Source organism: Carex rostrata, chromosome 20, assembly GCF_964058835.1.
Source record: "Carex rostrata chromosome 20, lpCarRost1.2, whole genome shotgun sequence".
Classification (NCBI taxonomy): domain Eukaryota; kingdom Viridiplantae; phylum Streptophyta; class Magnoliopsida; order Poales; family Cyperaceae; genus Carex; species Carex rostrata.
This window is the reverse complement of record NC_135937.1, coordinates 6770511-6790916: the sequence shown is the minus strand read 5'-3', so window position 1 is coordinate 6790916 and position 20406 is coordinate 6770511. Positions and strand designations below refer to the sequence as shown.

Here is a 20406-nt window from a genome sequence, read left to right as displayed (position 1 = left end):
GGTTAATTATATAAATTTTTCATGTTTTGAATGAGAATCATTGTTACGGTATCTATAATATTTTGCTCTAAATATGTAATAAAACCATGTCTAATAATCAGATTTTGAAATTAAATGAGGGTCAATTCCAAGTGCATCTGCCTGACCCGTATTATTCGTAACTTTAAAAAAATTTATAAATAATACCCACATTATTCCCAATGTATATTCAAGGTATTCACCAATTTTACAATTTATTGCCGCTTCATAAAAATAATACCACTTATATATATACATCTCTCTTCCTTATTAAGGAGCTTAATATCTAGATCCTGCAAGGGTCCTGATTTACTGTTTTTTTTTTCGGAATGATGCTCAGCCATTGAATTTTCAGATCGCACATAAATGAATTTTTCAAATTATGAGCTTCAACACTTAAGTATGCATTGGTCGCGCCGCATATGATTTAACTACACTAGAGTTTACATGTGTTATCTTGTAGATAAATATAGTATTCAACTATTTTTCTCTACAAATTTGATTTAAATTATCTCTCCTCCTTATTAAGGAGTTTAATGTTTTATACTACATAATTTGCTCCCGTTGCTGTGCACGGGCACGATTACTAGTTCCATATTATAGCCGTTTGATATTCAAATCACGAATTTTAAACCTGTTAAAATTAATTTAATTTCCAAATTATTATAATGGGTTAGAAAAAATAATAAATTTGAGATTAAAAAAAAAACATATTTGCAGCGCCAGACTGTCGGTCTCAGTGACATCTTGGACTTGTTTGGCATTATCAATATTTTATTTTTCTTTTTTCTTTTTCATTTTGGTGTACCGGCCAGCTTGTTCTTCTTTGCCAGCTCAGCACGATCCCGCTGGAAATTCTCTTTCCAAAAGGGTATGGGGGAATTTGTATCGCTTAACTTTGCACGAATCCCAAAGCCCAATAATATTACTGCCTTTGCACTAGCCCGAATCTCAAAGCGGCTGAGAACAAATCTCAAACCGTAAAGTGAAGGGAATCTTTTACACATATTGGCATTCAGTGGTCTCAGGAGATATAGACCGTCTTTTTCTAAATCAGACTGATAATCACACCCTTTTTACCAATTAGGGATCATAGTACCAGACACATTGTAAACCACCTAAAATGGTCGGAATTTCACAAAATTTAAGAGCCCAATATAGGCAACAAATATCTGAGTCGAGCTACGATGACATCAATGTTATTTCAACCGTAATGACACTAACTTCAAAATTAATCAAATAGACTTCAAACAACGAATTCAAACCTATCTGCCTTACGAGTTATACATTTACATACAAAATTTATAAATTTTCAAATTCATTTCGTATTAAGTCAAGAGGTCAAAAAATAATGTTTTCAATTTAATTTATTAATGCATTTATTTTTCATCATTTTTCTACCACTTGACTGTTCGTTGTTTGAAACCTATTTAATAGATTATGGAGTCAATGTCATTACGATTGAAATAACACCAATACTGATGTTACAGTAGCTAGACTCACAAAATCTAGACTACAATGGAATGCATAATTGTTGAATTTAATACCAAATTATGTTAGATGTGAAAATACCTTCACTGCGAGATCGAGAAAGGCTTGAAGCTGCACCACTGCAGACAAGCTAAAGCATATTCCAATTTTGAACTAGGGTACCAAAAGGTCTAAACTATATATAACAAAAATGGAAATATAAGTTCACATATTTAATTACATTATTGGGACTCAAGAATTGCACCATCTACAATCTTCCACCCAGAGTCGGTGTATGCCATCTCATACCGCGTCATATACCGAGTGCTGTATGTATTGTCGGTCTCACCATCATCCCCAGCTTGCCCGTCAAAAACTCTTGCTGCTTCCTCAATTGTAGTCTCAACTGTCGCATGACGACCGTCCAATGAGACGGTCAGGCTGTCGACTGATACATTTACCAAGCCGTACTTCCAGTGCCAACCCCGTGTGGCCATTTCTGTGGCACGCTCTGACCATATTTTCAGCATACGGCCATCCAGCACCTATTTTTATATTTTAAAAAAAAAAATTGAGAAATTTGCAAAAAAACACATTGTAATATCTAGAAGTTACAAAAGAAGTCCTGTTTTGTTGAAGAGGTCTATTTATATAAATAAAAAAAAAAGAGTTTAATAGGGTACACGTAAAGACTACAATTTCAGTGGCTATTTACTGGTACCAATCTCAGTGATAAGATGTCAGTCGGTATGGTACCAGTTTAAGGATATTCTTTGAAGTCATGTGGCAACATATATATATTCAGTGATGGTGCTGATTTGAGTATTCTTTTGAAATAATTTGGCAATAATAAAGCTCGAAATAGTAAATATATTCACAATGGAATGGTATCAGTTTGGTGGTATTATTCTGAAGTTCTTTGGGAACAAAGAAAATCCACTAATAAGATATAATTAGCATGAGAAAGAGAGAGAGAACTGGGACCTCTTTAAGTGGGTCCAGTTGATGAGTGGGCCCCATCGCAAGGGATTTGTAGTTTTGCCACTTGCGCACAATGCTCTCAGCTAAATTGGCATCCATCGTCAGAATCCCTCTGTCGCCCTTCTCTTCTTCTGTTGTGACATCTTCGCAAACACATGCATAAATCACATGTAAAAAATCATATCATATGCTAATGTACTAAAAGCAAATTCCTAGGAGGTCACTCAACAGTGTCCTTGATTACAAATTGGCCACGGAACTTCTGTTGCTCCTTCCATTACCTTTTTCTATCCAAAAGCTAATGGAGTGCTTATGAGAATTCATATCACCTCAAGTAACTCAAATTTTGAGTTTAGATCAGGACTGTCAGATCTGTTTTGGCATGAAATTTAAAGGGGCCCCATGCATTCCACCTTGGGCCAGATTAGTCCAGATTCTGAATGGACGGTCCGGATCTAAACTCAAAATTTGAGTTCAGAGGATCTAGACTCATGCTTCTGACCCCACATCAAAATAAAATCATCCATTTTAGCAGAAAATATCAACATCAACACTATGCAAGCATCACATGGAAAAGATCACAGATTAACAAGACTGGACAGTATAAAAAATTCAGTGATCGACTTGTGTGGGCAAAATAAAGTTCAGGGAAATTTGTGACATATGGCAAAGTGCAGTATATATGCATTAAATGAACAGCTACTAATCAGAGAAAACATCCCTATGCTAAAGAAAAACTACTATGAATATGCATTAGGGGAGAAAGTGGAGCAGCTTCATACCATCATTTGAAATTGTATAACTATTCTCCACTACAGAAGCAGCCCCAATGTCCCCAGAGGGGTATACACGTCTTTTTCCTGAAAAGAACCGAAGACCCAAAACTGCCACTACAAAAACTGCCACACCAGCTGATGTAAGCATCATCGTAGTATCCTTCATATAAGTTCCCAAATCAAAATATTTTTCAACCACCCCCTCGCTTTCTTCTGAATTAATTTCCTGCCCCCCATCAATGTTCTTGGTTTCTCTACCGGCACCGTCAAATTGCTTCATAATTCCTGGGAAAACCTTTTGGAAGGCTGTTAAAGTTCCTGATTTTACTGCTGTTGCCCCAACAGCAACAGCAGCCAATGCAACAGCTGTCAGGTGAGAACCACTTCCCCCTCCGGTGCTCTCAAGAAACCGTAATACCACAGGGTCATCATAGTAATCTCTCAATCTGAAGTCAACTTCCTGCGTATCTCTACTTCTTGGGAAAACCACTTCCACCAGCCAAGTCTCCAGCAGCTTGCAAAGACCTGGCAACAGATCAACCACGCCATCCTCTCCATTACTGTGAGAACTGGATATGCCCATTACAAAGTTAATGATCTCTTGATCTCTATGAAGCGACAAGTCAGTGTCTAAGCCAAGCCATTGGTGGCACTTCTCCAAGTCTCCCATGAGAAGTGCACACATGCCCCTTTCTAGAGAGAACTTGATTTCATCAGAGGGGCCTACATTAGGGTCTTGAAGCTGCGATAGTAGTGTGTCAGCTTTTGTGATGAGGTGGGGTTTTCTGAATGCCACACCTTGGGCCACATAGGCAAGCACCACACTGTATACTTCGAATAGCTCAGGCAGGATGTTGCTCGGTGCTGTAGTGTAGAGGTCTATCTAAACAGTGAAAAGAAGGGAAAAGAAGAAAGAAAACAAAAGGACTTTAGTAGAATACTTGTGTGTAATATTATTGATTAAAATTTGGCACCTTGTAATTCACTATATAGACAGTACAGTAGCACCATAGTACATATATGGCAATACAAATATGCACAAGAAGGTGCTTTTGTGGCCTAATAGATTCGTTAATTTATTGATCATGATAGGAACCTCTTTTTTTTTTTTTCAAACCATCCAAGATAATATTCTTAATTTATACACCCCTCAAGATAATTTATTTATCATCTGCACTTCTAGAGAGCATAAAAAGATAATTCTCCTTCAGGTCCCTCCTGTAGCATGTTGTTTTTGCAAAGATGCCCAAACTATCTCCCAAATTTTCTTTCTACATAAGTGTATGCATGTGCACGTGTGAGTGAGTGGGAGAAAGAGAGGAGACATAGTTTGGGTCCTTTTGGAAGAGGGGTTTCCGGACAAGGGACATTCTTCATTTTTCATGTGAGTACCTGAGATGCGTCTTATTTCAGAAAGGTACGCATAATATTAGAGATATGAAACAACATAAATTATAGAAAATGTTCCCTAAATAGTGTAGCCTCCCAACCTTGGTGTGTGACTAAATTGGATATTAAAATGAAGACAAAAATTACAAGGACAAGTTTTTCCAGTGATAACAATAAGTTAAAATATAGAAGGAAGCTATTGATAGCACAGGTGCATAATAATATGAATAAGTAAATTTGCACAAACCTGTTCTATACTGGTCATACGGATGAAGGCCTCGTTCATGAAGCCTTCACGGGAGAAACCACCCCCAATGGCCAACATACCTCCCCGGCCAACACTCCAGAGAATGTTACGAACCCCACGCAACCCCTCCTCCCTCTTGGTACGGTATGCCTGGTCCAGTGGAAGAGAGAGTAGCTCAAGCACACATGGAGGTGTGATCTCCTCTAAGGTGTCGTCTATTTGTTCCACAAGATCTGGTGCAAGGTTAGTGGCACCTTCCTCCTGTGCACAACAAATAATTAATAAAAGAGAAACAAATTTGACCTTAATGAAAGGCATTCCCTAACTGCCCATATATACCTTTAAAAGATATAATATCACTGTCTGTACAGTACATTTGATTTTTAATACTGTGCCAATTTTGTTATCCAAAATGATGTACAATTTTTTTTTTGGTTTTTGACTTGCATGGTTTTTGCAAAGCTTTGCAGCGGTTTTTTTTTTTAAATAGAATTGGTGATAATTCTTTCGTTAAAACAAGCCTTGCGTGGGCTAAAGTTAGAAAAGTAGCCTCCACCGATCCCTAGGATCGGTGGAGCAAAAAAAACAAGTTCCACACCGGTCCCTAGGACCGGTGGAGCATGCCACTGCCCTTACACGCATGCCACTGCCCTTACACGATCGGCCACAAAAACAATATCTCTACACCGGTCCCTAGGACCCGTGTAGCTCATTTCTGCAAAATCAAACTCCCTACACCGGTCCTAGGGACCGGTGGAGCTAACTTCTGCACCGCCACCTGTACATTAGTGTTGGATTTAAACTCTACACCGGTCCTAGGGACCGGTGGAGCTCATTTCTGCACCGTTTCCATGCATCAGTGTAGGATCTTCTGTGGCGTTGCCTCTACCGGGTGTTTACGGGTGCAAAACAGGGTTACAAAATGCTCCACCGGTCCCTAGGACCGGTGTGGGATGGAAATTTTTGGCTACACCGATCCTAGGGATCGGTGGAGGCTATTTTACGAAAATTTCGTTTCACTGGGCTGGTTCTGTTTAATTATTTGATACGAATTCTATTTAAAAAAAAAAATCCTTTGCAGCTGTCCTTGCTAGAAATAAAAGATTAATATATATATATATATATATATACATATATTCTTTCTTTTGCCACATAGAGAAGGATAGCATCTCTGTATGTATTTGTTTGGAACTCGTTAAAAATATTTTGCAATTTGAGTGGGTTTGTGACCATTTTTCGACTTTACCAACTGGTGCTGACAAGTTCCAATTGGTACGTACCACTAACTACTATTGTATGATTTCACTTTAGGTCCAGTATGAAACCTATTTTATTGATTCATAATTAGGATTTTTATATAGGAATAATAAACTTTGAAATCATGTCTTGGCCAAATGACCCCTGAAATCACCTCTCTACACGAGCAAGGTGCTCAACTGCTCATTGAGTCATGCCAGTACTTTCATGCTAAAAGGTATTACACAATGTGCCAGTCAGGTCATCAGTCACATTACCTGAAGGAGATTGAGGGCCCGCTCAAGCACCTCACAACACCTGACCAGATCAGGTGGGACCCGTGCCATGGCATCCCTGGAGATATCAACATAAGCAAGTGCCATAGCCAAGACTATGTCTTGCTTGAAGCCCTTTGGGAGCTTCTCAGTTAGAAGATGGGCCCCAGTTTCCAGTACAACCTCACTCTCCCCTGCCTCTTGCAGTAAGCATAGAGCTCCTGGTACCTAAAGAGAGAGAGAATATGTATCATGTATAGCCTAGTAAAAGTTGTACTACATATACCCTCTCCAAATTTCTCCTAAAATATACAAACACCCCCTCTAGTTTTCCTTTGCTATAATTAGGGACATTTTATAAGTCAATGACAAAATAGTACAGTGCTAATAAAGTTATAAAGGGATGTAACGCACTATTACAATAGTATATTCAATAACTTAATTCTCCAAAATTTTAAGTCAAATTGCACCTAAAAGATAAAATTAAAGAGAATAATACTTTTGTAAAGGTTTTAATTTTAGAAGGGAAAGGAATAGGTACAGGTGCCCTTAACATTGCTTAATTGTTTACCTTATCCCATGTCACGTCTACTACAATAGTTGCATCTCTATCTTCTAAAATCCCACGTGTATACTCAATCCGGGTTTGTGGGTTGGAAAGGGAATCTAAAGCCACATTGAGGATCTGACGCCGACCAACAAGAGCATCAGGGCTGAACCCATATTGCGTCCGTTTTGAAACCCGTGCATCATATGCCCGTTTGATTCCATCGGCTAAGAAATGAGCCTCTGCACCAAGCACCTAACAAAACAATTTGATGTTTTACATAAAAAGAAAATAGAAAGAATGCTATTGGAGATGGGGAGCGGAGCAAATGGGAAATTTTCCACTTGCTACTTGTTATTTTTTTTATAGTGATCAATCTGTAACCATTTATTTATTTTATGCTAGTATTCAATATATTTGGTTTTGGATGGATGACTGTCAAAATGCATTTCAGAACTGGCATTCTTTTTAGGATGTGATTCAGTATGCCGTGGTTTCACCAAATCATGATATACATGTATTTTTTAATGTAGTCCCTGCAGTATGTTTTAACCAGCATTCTGCCAAACCATACAAAATTCTATCATACTTGATAGGTATTTTGTTCATTATTGGATAGGAAATGCCAGGATAGGGAATAAAAAAACGGAGAAAAATGGATGCATGAATTTGATTCAAATACAAATGTTGGGGCCAACTACGTTACTATATGATCAAGAGAATACTAGTAGTCTGATGTTGCTTGATCAAAACCTCGTGACGCTTTCTCGTTTGATACATGCAAATTGGAATGTGATACTAATGTAAGGATTGAAACTATACCAACCACTGATCTAGGTTAATGCTTGATACAGGCTAGATAATTGTTTTAATGCATGATCTATTCAACAAATTAATCAACTAGATATTATTTGATTAACAAAAATGCACAACGATTCAAACACTAGGCTGATTTTGAAGAAAAGTCTATAAACCAGATTATGATTTACAATAAAGGGGTATGCATTAGAGAGAAGACGAACCTTGTAGAAATCAATGGGAAGTGTAACGGTACGGTCAGAGGAATCTGGAATGAGAGAAAGAAGAGCAGCGGTAGAAGCAACACCGCCACTGCCATTATCATGATTCGGCGGTGACTCCACGGAGGAGGAGGAGGTAGATAAATTGAAATCTCCAAGTAATCGATCAGCCCATTTGGTGGAGAAGCAAACAGAGGGTCTGGGAATAGAAGAGCGCTTGGAATTGGAACTGGAATTGGAGAGAAGGAGAGGAGGAAAGGAGGAGGGTTTTGGCAAGAGACAAAGCGGCTGCATTGCTTCCATGGGTTGGAGGAGACAGAGGGGGTTTTAGTTTCCACTTGCCACACTTCCAAGTTTCATCAGACTCGAAAAAGTGACTAAGAGAGTGAGTTTCATGTCAGGTACCGGACCGAATAGAATGAATACTCACAGCCCAAAATCAATTCAGATTCGTGCCAGATTAAAACAGACGACTCAAATTTCACTTTACTCTGTCAGGTATTGCACTGGATCTGAATTATTTCGGAGCCTATTTTGATTAGAGATGTTTGACTTAAGATTCGTGCAAAAGTTAAACGAACGACTGACATCTCATTCTACACGGTCAGGTATTGTACTCGATCTGAATTCGGCGATGTGACTTGTGACTTGTGAGCGACCAATTTCGGAGAGTATCTTTTTCAATATGAACCTTCGAAATGTAACAAATCGTATTACCGATGAGCGTTTAAATTTACATTCTGAGACCATAAATGTAAGATAATTAAATTTATTTGACTATCAAATAAAAATAAATAGTTATTTGAAAAGAAACTTTAACTTTTCAAATTTATATTACAATTAATATTGGTTATAGTAATAATTATTGTTGTGATATTGATAATGCAAGTTAAATAATAATAACAACGACAATAGTAAATTATAAAATTATACTAATAACAAAAACGACAAAAGTAAAAATATAGTAACAAAAATAGTAATATAATCATAATGATAATAATAATCAAATAACCTAATCAAATAGTAGCAAGAGGAGGGTTCAAATGCCTCCATTTTTTGTGCCTCCATTTTAAAAAACTTAAATAATTCAAAGTTTAAAACTCAAACGTCAAAATAAAACCGTTAGATGTGATCTATATTATTTTCTCTATGTGTCCATAAAAAATTATCACATTTTGATTTTGCTTTTATATGAATCAATAAGTTGAAAAATCAACGTCTAGAAATTATCCATATTAGTATACATTTTTACAAGCTCAATATGACAACCAAAACAAAGTTGAAATGCCATAATTTTTTACGCGTACATAGATAAAATAATGTAGTTCATATCCAACGGTTTTATTTTGAATTTTAAGATTTAAATTTTGAGTTATTAAAGTTTTTAAAAATGGAGGCATGATGGAGGCACAAAAAATGGAGGCATTTGAACCCTCCTCTAGTAGCAATTAGAGTTATGGCTCAAACCTCTCGCCTAATCAAATAGTAATATAATCATAATGATAATAATAATCAAATTACAAAACTCATCAAAATAAAAAATAAAAATCAGTTACCTCATGGGGTGACTGAAAAGAAAAATTAGATATGAGTGACTACAGAAGCAGAATTAGAAAATTTAGATATGAGTGGCTAGATAAAAATAAAATTATATAATGTAATGAATAGGATTTGAACTCAAATCTCCTACAATCAAAATAAATAACTTTAAAAACTAGACTACAAATAAATATTTAATATTCAATAGAAGAACTGAAGTATATATAAACTTTAAGAAGAAAAACAAAAATTTAATTATAAAAGTGGCACTCTTTGAAGTGCAGTAAGATCCACCCATGCCGAATAAAACATTCTGTTTCGGCTACTTTTGAAAAACTCCCGAAACATGTACAATGCATTTAATTTTTAAGACATTCAATTGTCATGAATCTGTGCATGGTGAAATTTTACGAATATAGAAACTCACAGATTAATTTATGAAAATCAATATGCATGCAAATATACAAAAAAAAAAAATTATGAGAATGTGGTGAAATTAATATCCAGAGGTCCGAATTTTTTTTAACTTATTTATCTTAGAATCATGCAAAGAATAATGCTTGCAATCTTATAACTCTCTAACGTAATTAGCGAATAATATAAAAGATTTGAATAGTAATTACCCCAAATTTCAGCCAGCATGAGCCAAAATAAAAAAAAAAATTAATTACACAAAATTCAGAGCGAGCCAGCATGAGCCAAAATCATGGGCAACAGTTAACAAAACATAGTAATATTAAATAGACAGAGAACGGGAGTTGCAAATATATTAAAAAGAATTTTAAAGAACCAAATATAAAAATAGATTTCGCCATTTGTGTATATAGTAGAAGGACAACTACACTGATAAAGACAACATTATTTGTTAGTGCAGAACTGCAGATACATTGACCTCAGAAGCAAACATAGAACAAATGTTTCAAGGCCATGTAGTGAATTCAAAGACCTTTAGTACTATATCAAACCCTGTTGGTATCTGCCATATAAACAAGACCACATTTAAAGTATTTAATGCTATGTGTAGGTTTCTGGCTGTCTCGTTCCCCTTTTGCATTGCTGGCACCAACGCTGCCGCCAATGCCCATAATACCGTGATTCCTACAATAATAAGAAAAATATTTACCATCAAGAAAACCATACTTCGTGATAAATAAATTTGGAACTCAGGGACTGAACAGCCTGATAAAAAATTATGAAGGGCTAAGGTTGACTTGTAAATTAAAAATTTGTAATTGTCTCCTTAAGTTTGTACTTTTTGTACGCATCCATACTTTTGAGCTCCCATTATAAACAAAATTACACTATTAGATTTTGTAATTTTGGTATACCGGTATTAGGTACCTAACCATTGCTGATGTTGAATCCACAGTTGAGAACCTGATTATTTATAGCAGGAGATCAGAAGTAAAACAAGATAAAATTAATGGTTCGTAGAACAGTGCACCTGCACCAGCAAAAAGGTGGGGCCCAGGAAACAGCTTTCCAGTACGGAGCCATGTGTTGAGACCCCCACCGACTGATTCAAAGACACCAAATCCAAGCAATATAGATCCGGCATTGAAATGCCTGTCCCGGTACGATCCCTTTAATAGTTCTTTCCTCTCCTGAAATATCCACAAAAGTATTAGCTAAATTAAATAGTTAATGATGTAGATCATATCTAACGGTTTTATTTTGGCATTTTAAGTTTTAAATTTTGAGTTGTTAAAATTTTAAAATGGATGCATTTGAATTCTCCTCTATTTGAAAACACCCCAATGACTCTTTAGGCTTTGTAAACTTATGAATAGACACTGTATTGAGGCTTGAAATAATAATCAGAATTCAATCAAATAATTATCTTTTCTTTCAAATTTTAATAGTATGTTTACTAAACAAATTAGATAAGTGAATGAAATTGAAACCATTTTTTGAAGCTTGAAAAGGACCACCAAAAACAGGAAAAGAAAGGGATAAAAGAAACCAAGAGAGATTAGAGAGCTAAGCATTTGCCTCGGTTAGTTGCTGGATCTTTGCCTCGACAGCTGACAGTTCAGGCGACGGCGGCAGTGGGGCCGGCGTGTTGGAGCCGCCACCTGCTGTCACAGGGGCCGCCTCCTTTGCCGGTGCCTTCACCTGCTTCTTCAGCTCATTTATCTCATCCTGTTCCACTCCAAGGTTTTTTAAAACTACTTCAGAATTGCATATGACTTGTATAGTTGTACAGGCATCTTTTTATATACAACATATGTCTCAAGACAACTAGTATCTTATGCTAACAGCAACTGTCAGAATATATATATAGAGAGAGAGAGAGAGTAAGGCTACCATACATTGCAATGCATAGGTATTTTTGTGCATTGGACTATAAATCACCGGATTCAAAGTCCAAATGACCGATCCAAACCGTTCATCTTGTTCTCCATATTAGTATGTGTTTGGAGACCAAATTTTACATTTTTTGAAAATTTTTTACTATTTATTAAGCCACTTTGGAAATTGCTGATCCAATGGTAACAGTAAAATCAAAAGGCACCGTTGGATCAGCGATTTTCAAAGTGGCTTAATAAACAGTAAAAAAATTCAAAAAAATATAAAATTTGGTCTCCAAACACATATTAATATGGAGAACAAGATGAACGGTTTGGATCGGTCATTTGGACTTTGAATCCGGTGATTTATAGTCTAATGAACAAAAATGCTTATGCATTGCAATGTATAGTAGCCTTACTCTCTCTCTCTCTCTATATATATATATATATATTGATCCCACTTGAAATTCAAGGATGCATTCAGACCAAGGACCTTTCTGCAAAGTTTTAATACAAACAGACCAATTGAATTTCAAAAATAGATAAATGCATCTGTTGCATGTGTCCTTGAATTTTGATTGGGATTACTATATTCTGTCAGTTTCAAATTGTCACAAGAAAGTATGAACATACTTCGGTTCATACAAAATCCCAATCATAGTAGACATTTTCAGTACCTTATGCTTTATTATACTAAACACGGCCTCCACTGATCAGTACAAACTTGTCTGTTTGTACCAATCACAAGTGACTCGCGTGCCATGCCGTGCCAATTTTCCAAAGGATGGTCACGTCACGCGAATGTTCACGGCACGTGGTCGGCACACATGTCATGCCGTGCCATGACATATTTATACATCCCAGTGGGGGAAAGGTAAGGGGTAGAAACCAAAAGCTCTACGAACCTGTATTGTTCTGACACGGCGCCACTGCCAGCCTAGATAACCAGCCCAGAGCGTGTACGCAAAAAGGCTACCCATAACTATTGGATGTATAAGAGCCAGTGTTCTCCCTTCCAGTATACCGAACTCTCCACCCGCTGCTAATGCTGCCTTCAATTATAATACAACGCACATAAAATTATCAAAACTAAATCCTGCAGTGAAACTCCATTTAACTAAATAAAATTATCTGAAACAACTTCTTGAAATATTTGAAGAACGAATCAAAATATGCATAATTTCAGGGTTTCATATGCGTAAAAGGCGCTACAACCAAAATCTCTCCAAATATGGAACGATAAAAATAACAAGTACAAACCCTTATTGAATAGATACACACTTACTTCAGGAGAGAGGAAAAATGCAATAGAAGGAATAGCAACTGAGACAGAGAGAGGAACAACGGGGTGTAGCCTGTTGTCAACCGATTTGGGGGCCATTTGAGTACATTTTTGTGCTTTGACATGTGATAGAGAGGTCGAGTTGGAACTACAGTTGGGTTTACTGTTAGGGCTTGGGATCAGACCAATGGCGCCTAGCATGGCTGATGTAATCGCCATTGCTCTTTCTCTTTCTCTTTGTGTGTGGCGCGTGGCGCGTGGCGTGTGGCGGGGGAGAGGAGGAGCAGGGAAGGACACGAGGGGACAGGGAAGGAGATAAGAGAATGAATCGCAAACACTGGGTGAAGCATTTAATTGGTACAACATGGATCACTGCTAAGTGGCCCCCATGACTGATGCGCGGATTCCGTTTTAGCCATTCTGGTCCCAATAAGGTCGAGCCCGCATCGCCTGCATTAACTCAAACGAGAATCTTTTGAGTTAATACATATCGTTCGTCTGATTATAAACGGAGCCCATCCGGACGTCGCTTATCACGTTGGGGGATTTTAATATTAGTGCGGATCTAATCTGCACGAATTTTAAAGCTTATCGGACAATCCAGATACATTAACTCAAAAGATTCCTTGTTGAGTTAATGCAGAGGATACGAGCTCAATAAGGCCATATTAGAACTAGTTGATCTGGACCGTTCTTTTAACTGTGCACGAATCTTAAAGCAAAATAATCCAGCCACAAAAATGAAGAGAATCTTTACACGTATTGGAGAGGATACAGGATACTCTTCCTCTAAAATGTGATAGGTTCCAAAATAAAATAAAAAATGAGAAAAAAAATTGAATTTACTGGCTACGGAGTAATTAATAAAAGAAATAATTTTATTTTAAAATTCGGGTATTTGAATGTGATTTGCACTTTATAAAAATCATGTGTATAAAAATGGGTATCCGTTGACAATATATTAGTATGAAAAATGTGGAATTAAATTATTAATTCCGTCTCAAATTTATTAACTTTGTAGCTTTTACTAAGATTAAATCGATAATTTGGTCTCAATACTTTTCGTGTTTCTGTGATCTATCAACTTTTAGAAACTACTGATGTTGAACCATCAATTCAGTCCTAGTAAATAGCTTAATTAGATTAAATCATTAGTTCAGTTCCATCTATATAAAATAGAAAAAAACTAATTCAGAAATTGTTTTTTGGTTTTTAAAAATAAAAAGGGTTTTTAAACAAGGTGCACATGCCCTTTTCTCTCGATCGATTGAAAAAGTAATGGCCTGGAAATATCGGGAAGGATGTAGCAAAAATCTCTGTAATGAAGCCAACATCACTAACAAGGACAATTCCTCAAATGAAGCCAAAATCGATCTCCACCTGGCGCCTGTAGAACGCTCGAGAAAATATTTGCATCATCAATCACGTAATGTTTTTTTTTATTTTATTTTTATTTTTTTTATGTATGATTAGATGTACGAATATATTTATAGTTTGAATATTTTTGGTTCGAAATGAGTGAGAAAAGGGGTGAGATATAATTTTCTTTTTCAAACGAATATTTGACATTTTTTTTGTGCTCTAATCGGGGTAGAAATCCCTCATTAAAGGAAAGGGAGGGGGAGATGCTCTCAGGCTGGTGCTGCCTGTCTCGTTTACTTGTTTCAAAAACGAAGAGATCGGAGAGGAGAGGAAGGGAGACAACACTGTGGTAGGGGGAAATCAACATACAAAGCTCTATGAAATTCGTAACCCCCAACCCCCCCCCCCCCCCCCCCCCCCGATTCAAAGTGTAGACCGAGTAATACGAGCGCGCTCCCCTTCCTCTGTGCGACAAACTTTTAGAGCACAGTCTTAAAAAACCTTGTAGCATATCGTGCCCTCTTAATCTTTTAATAAATGTCTTATATCTTATATCTTATATCTTCTGAACAATAACATCAAACTAATACTTCTATCGCTAACTTTTGTTAAGTATATAAATTATGAGGAAATTTCAAATATTTTTATTTTTTGTGTCTCAATCATATTTTTACTTTTTTAAATTTCTAAAAGTATAAATTTTAAAACTTTTATGTCAAAATAAAACCAATCATTTAATAACATATTTTGATATTGTTGGTTTACATGACTAAATTAATCAACATAAGTACATGTAAAATTATGCATGCATATATTAACTAGTGATAACAAATAAGTTTTAAGTTTTTCTTCCGGATTCTCCTAACAAACGATTTCCTTCCCTTTTCCATTACTTTTCTTAAAAGAAACAAGTCCAGTCAATATTTTTAAAAATATCCAGTTTGTAAAATATTTAATAAAAATAATTAGAGTTGAGTCGAAATTTTAAAAATACTCAAACCGTGGATATTTTTCACGGTTTGAGTATTTTTAAAATTTCAGCTCAACTCTGATTACCCTTGTTTTTATTAAAATATTTTACCAAATGGGTATTTTTTAAATGTCGGCAAGTCCAGTCTCCATAAATCGAAATAAAATTCAAATAATAGATAAATCCGGCTGTTTTGTAGTGAATTTTTGAAATTCAATCTGAACTGCGACGAATTTAATATAAATCGATATCATTAACTCTTACAAAATATATCTTTTATTATTATTATTTTCCTATTTCCCTCTGTATCTATTTTCTCTCTTTCCCTCATTTGTTTTGTGAAAAAATATTAAAATAATTGAGTGTTGCAATCAAATATTTTGACACACCAGATTTTGATATAATCATCGGCTAGTGTGTTAGTATATTGTGGGCAATGCTCGATGTCATTAGGCAACGTGTATCATTGTGCCTCTGAAAACAGTCCTTGGATTATATTATTTCGGATCTTTTGATCCTATTGGCACGGTACAGGGTGATTTATCGAATCTATATTATTATTATTATATTTGTGCACACAGTGCTTTGGTACTGGACCCCGATTTGATTACTATCCGATATTGTATTTTTTACTTTGGGTTTATTCCGCATGTTGGCATAATAGATTAGTCGCATCATGGCATTAATTAAAAGTATTTTTCTTTCTATTAGATATTGAGATAGGTTCACACATGTGCATATTTTAATTATATTCATAACTGAATGAAATTTATAAATAAAATTACTTTGACCGTAGAGGATCCCTGAGAGGATAATTTTGGGTTACATACTGAGCGAGTCGTCGCTTGCCCACAAGTTGTTTCATGAATTTTAGGTACAGAGTCTGGCGATCCACAGCAGGAGTTGTCCCCGATGGCCACGCCACTTTAAAAAGTTTAATAACTTTCTTTAGTCATGTGTAAATCTCTATGGAACTAGGGAGTTTGAAGAAAGAACAAGATCCGAAGATCAAATTGAAAATGAGGCACTAGCAATTTATCAAATTGTTTACTAAAATGGTCAAACTGCTCGTAAAGGTTTATAACTTGAGGAAAGTTGGAGATTTATCTATTGAGTTGGTCTGTCTAATGATTAGAAAACCACAAAATGAAGCTGTATAAGAGCTCCGAGTGAGCCAAACCACGCTTAAGACGTGGTGCAGGATTAAAGATATAAAGCGATGGCCCTATGGCATTATGACAGGCATAGACGGTCTTGCAAGCAGCGTTAAGGTACTATATATTGAGAAATCATTTAAAGTCTTACCGAGTTTTAATTTTGTGTTGTATTTTACTGACTTTATCAAATAGTTACTTCAATATTACATTTACTTTCATCATGTACATATTTGCATTGTGTTGTAGGAATATGGAATGGACTCATATTTGAAAGTGAACCGGATTCATCTGACTCTGGGTGAGTAAGAAAAGATAAAAAGAAAGTTTGAATAATATCCTAGCACGCCAATAGATGATGAAATCTTTTTGATAAACTCTCCACGTAAGAGGAAGTCTAACAAGAGACGCTGTGTCAAGAATGTGCAGAGCTAAATGTATATTATTTGGTTTTGGAAATATGTTTTGTGTGTTGTTCTCTTAAAATTATACATGTGGCCTTTCTGAATCTTGAAATTATATATGTGGCTCTTTATATCATTGATTGAAAGCGCGCAAGAATTGCTTACAAGAAGAAGAGAATAAATCTTGGATGTGATGCAATTTTAAAAATATGTAATCATCTTGGATATTTTTAGGATGAAATACTAAAGTTCTTGTTTGCTTTCATTATTAACTACTATATGATTATGCAATCAATTTTTAAATTAATCACATTTAAAAAAAAATTAAAATAATATTTTGATCCTCGTTGCAATTCACATGCACTTGACCAGTATATTTAAAAGAGGAGGGTTCCAATGCCTCCATTTTTAGTGCCTCCATCATGCCTCCATTTTTAAAACTTTAATAACTCAAAATTAAAAACGTAAAAGTTAAAATAAAACCGTTGGATATGATTTACATCATTTTATCTATGCACTTGTAAAAAATTATGACATTTCAACTTTGTTTTAGTTGTCATCAAGACCTTGTAAAAATGTACTAATGTGGATAATTTTTAGACGTTGATTTTTCAACTAATTGATTCACATAAGAAGAAAATCGAAATGTGATAATTTTTTTTAAGCATATAGATAAAATAACATAGATCACATTTAACGGTTTTATTTTGAAATTTATGATTTAAATTTTGAGTTATTAATATTTTAAAAATGAAGACATAGTAAAGACACAAAAAATAAAGGCATTTGAACCTCTCTATATAAAATGGTATGTTGACAGTTGCCTCAAATTTGTCACTTTTTAGTTTTTGATATTTTTGTTTTTTTTAAACTTGTCTGGTGCTGTTTTTCTAAACTAATTATATAACATTTCAATTGAGTTCAATTTGCTTTACGTTATTTTTTTTAAATAGAATCAATTTTAAATATTTTAACAGAACAAGCACTATAGATTTCGTTTTTAATTCCATCGATCGCAGAATCGGTGGAGGCACAAACATGTTTACTCCACTGATTCGCATAATTAATGGAACTATTTACTATTAATTTCTGTAATCAACTTACATATATGAGTCATAAAATGGCTCTACTGATCCAACAGATCGATTAAGCAAACATCTTTGTGGCTCCACCGATCTGCAATCGTTTTTTTGTAGAATCTACATCAATGATGCTTGTTTCGTTAAAAATATTAAATTTGGTTCTATTTAAAAAAAAATCCCTCGCGTTAACATGCACATGCATTAAATACTACATTATTAGTTAATATATATAGTTGGTATTTTCTCAACTAAAAATGTAAAATATGTATGTAACACAATGATGTATACTGTGAGAGATATTTCCAGTCATAACTAGAATTCAGAACAACATCTCATAGCAGATAATTAACATATACGGTTGACATTTGGTAATTAAGAAATTAAATTGTCAATTATAAAGATGAAAAATGTGTGAGGCATGAGGTTTGAATGAACTAGCATACAATTTGAACCTCTTCATGTGTATATAAAAACAACATTTTAATTAGACAAACAATATTCAATTCTATTATTAAGTGCAAAAACAAAAATTAACAAAACTTGTGAATGTCAGATATTGGAGAAAACTAAAAGTTTTAATTTTGAAATTAACATTTTTCCAACATATATCAAAAGAAAATGAAGCTACAAAAAGTAAAATAGTAAAAAATATTTGTTTTCCGCCAAATTTTACTGGCAAATCTTGATTATTTTGGAATTCGTTCAAGTAGCCAATTCTCGGCTCAATTACGATTTTAGAGATAGAGCTGTCAGATCAAGACTGTTGCCCCTTTGGTCTATTATAATTCATTTATATGCTGGTTAATTACAATATTTTTTCTTTTTAATAAATAGCTTATTATTTTCCAAAAATATTAACTGGATAACAAATATTAATATGGTTGTTGCAATAATCATAGCTATTTCATTTGTTTTAAAACAAATATTGTGAAATATAATGAGATAAAAGAATATCTCTTAAAAAAAATTAGATAAGACGTGGTTTGTCAAAGAAAAAAAATAGTAAAAAGTGATATGTTTTTAGTATTTTTTTATAGAAATACTTTTTTTTTATATAATATTGTTGGTATTGCAGTAGTCTGATGTAATAGGAAGAAATTATTTGGTTTTTGAGCCTACGGGCATTGTAAGACTAAAAAAAAATGTTTCATGTAATTTAATTAGCCAATGAAATAAAATCTTTTTTTGTCTCTGATGTTCTTTTACATTTTTTTTAGAGATACTTTTATTTCTATTGATTTATTCATTATTTCTATTGATCAGAATTAATTTGTTCAGTCTGTCTCTCTCAGTCTCTATACAAAGTTTAAAAAAAATATTTAATTATAAATATCAATTTAACTCCACTTAATATTTTTTGAAAGAAGTTTTATGCTCGTAATTCTTGAATTAACTAAATTCACTAAATTTCACTCTAATTTACTAATGCAAAATTGAGTGGAAACACTAATATAGGAGTTTTCTTGAAGAACACTTGTTCTAAAACCATCACGTCATTTTCTTGAGGAACACTTGTTCTACTCTGTACCGCCTGTACCGGTACAGTTTTCCTCAATTTCTCAATTTATTTGAACTTTTGAACATAAATAAAAAATAAAAAATATAGGATATGGTTAGACCATGTATTTCAACTCTGAAACTTTCTAATTTGGAAAATCATAATGATAACATAGTATTTCAACTCTGAAACTTTCTAATTTGGAAAATCATAATAATACTAATATGTTAGTTTACGTTGATACTTGAATATTAATTCGGTGCTACGAACTATTTTGTATGAACTATATTGTTTCGTAATGAAACGGATAGAAATAAAAAAAAAATAAAAATAAAAGAAGTTGATACTTACTTTGGATAAATTATATGAAAATTATGATAATTAGTTTGGACTGCTTTGCAATATATAAAAAATGTAGGTTATTGTAAAATTCCAAACAAAAAGGAAAACACGTTTCCTGCTTTGCACTGGTCACGCCGCATATGATCTCAGCGCCCGTAGACCGCGTATCGCACCCGTGGACCGCACCTCTGAACAACGCACGATGCCTGCGGACCAAGCATCCTTTTTTTCTGCTGAAGGCGGGATTCGAACCCAATTGGGTTCTATTGGTGCCAAAATTCTTACCACTACACTAGAGTTCACATGTGTTATCTTGTAGATAAATATAGTATTTAAATATTTTTCTCTATAAATTTGATTTAAATTATAATTATATAAATATCATATATAAAATAATAAATAAATAAATATATATATATATTAATAACTGTATCGTATCCTTCGTTTTTGAAAATTGTCGTATCATCGTATCCGTATCGTATCGTATCAGTATTATTATTGCTTTGAGATTTGTGCATCACATA

General features: G+C 34.5%; 2 protein-coding genes across 2 annotated transcripts; both read right to left on the bottom strand.

Annotated features, from left to right (window-relative positions):
• Positions 1-1549: 1549 nt before the first annotated feature.
• Positions 1550-8310, bottom strand: ARC6 (Chaperone DnaJ-domain superfamily protein). The gene is made up of 7 exons (XM_078322029.1): positions 7962-8310; positions 6964-7194; positions 6396-6620; positions 4882-5142; positions 3252-4128; positions 2473-2612; positions 1550-2033 (listed from the first exon to the last, which is right to left on the bottom strand). Exons 1-7 carry the CDS (start codon positions 8259-8261, stop codon positions 1731-1733), a joined length of 2337 nt encoding a protein of 778 aa, XP_078178155.1. The 5' UTR covers positions 8262-8310; the 3' UTR covers positions 1550-1730.
• A 1904-nt stretch (positions 8311-10214) lies between these two features.
• LOC144572576 (plant/protein) lies at positions 10215-13388 on the bottom strand. The gene is made up of 5 exons (XM_078322202.1): positions 13074-13388; positions 12694-12840; positions 11490-11639; positions 10942-11101; positions 10215-10595 (listed from the first exon to the last, which is right to left on the bottom strand). The coding sequence occupies exons 1-5, from the start codon at positions 13287-13289 to the stop codon at positions 10417-10419; spliced, it is 852 nt and encodes a 283-aa protein (XP_078178328.1). The 5' UTR covers positions 13290-13388; the 3' UTR covers positions 10215-10416.
• Between the last annotated feature and the right edge of the window lie 7018 nt (positions 13389-20406).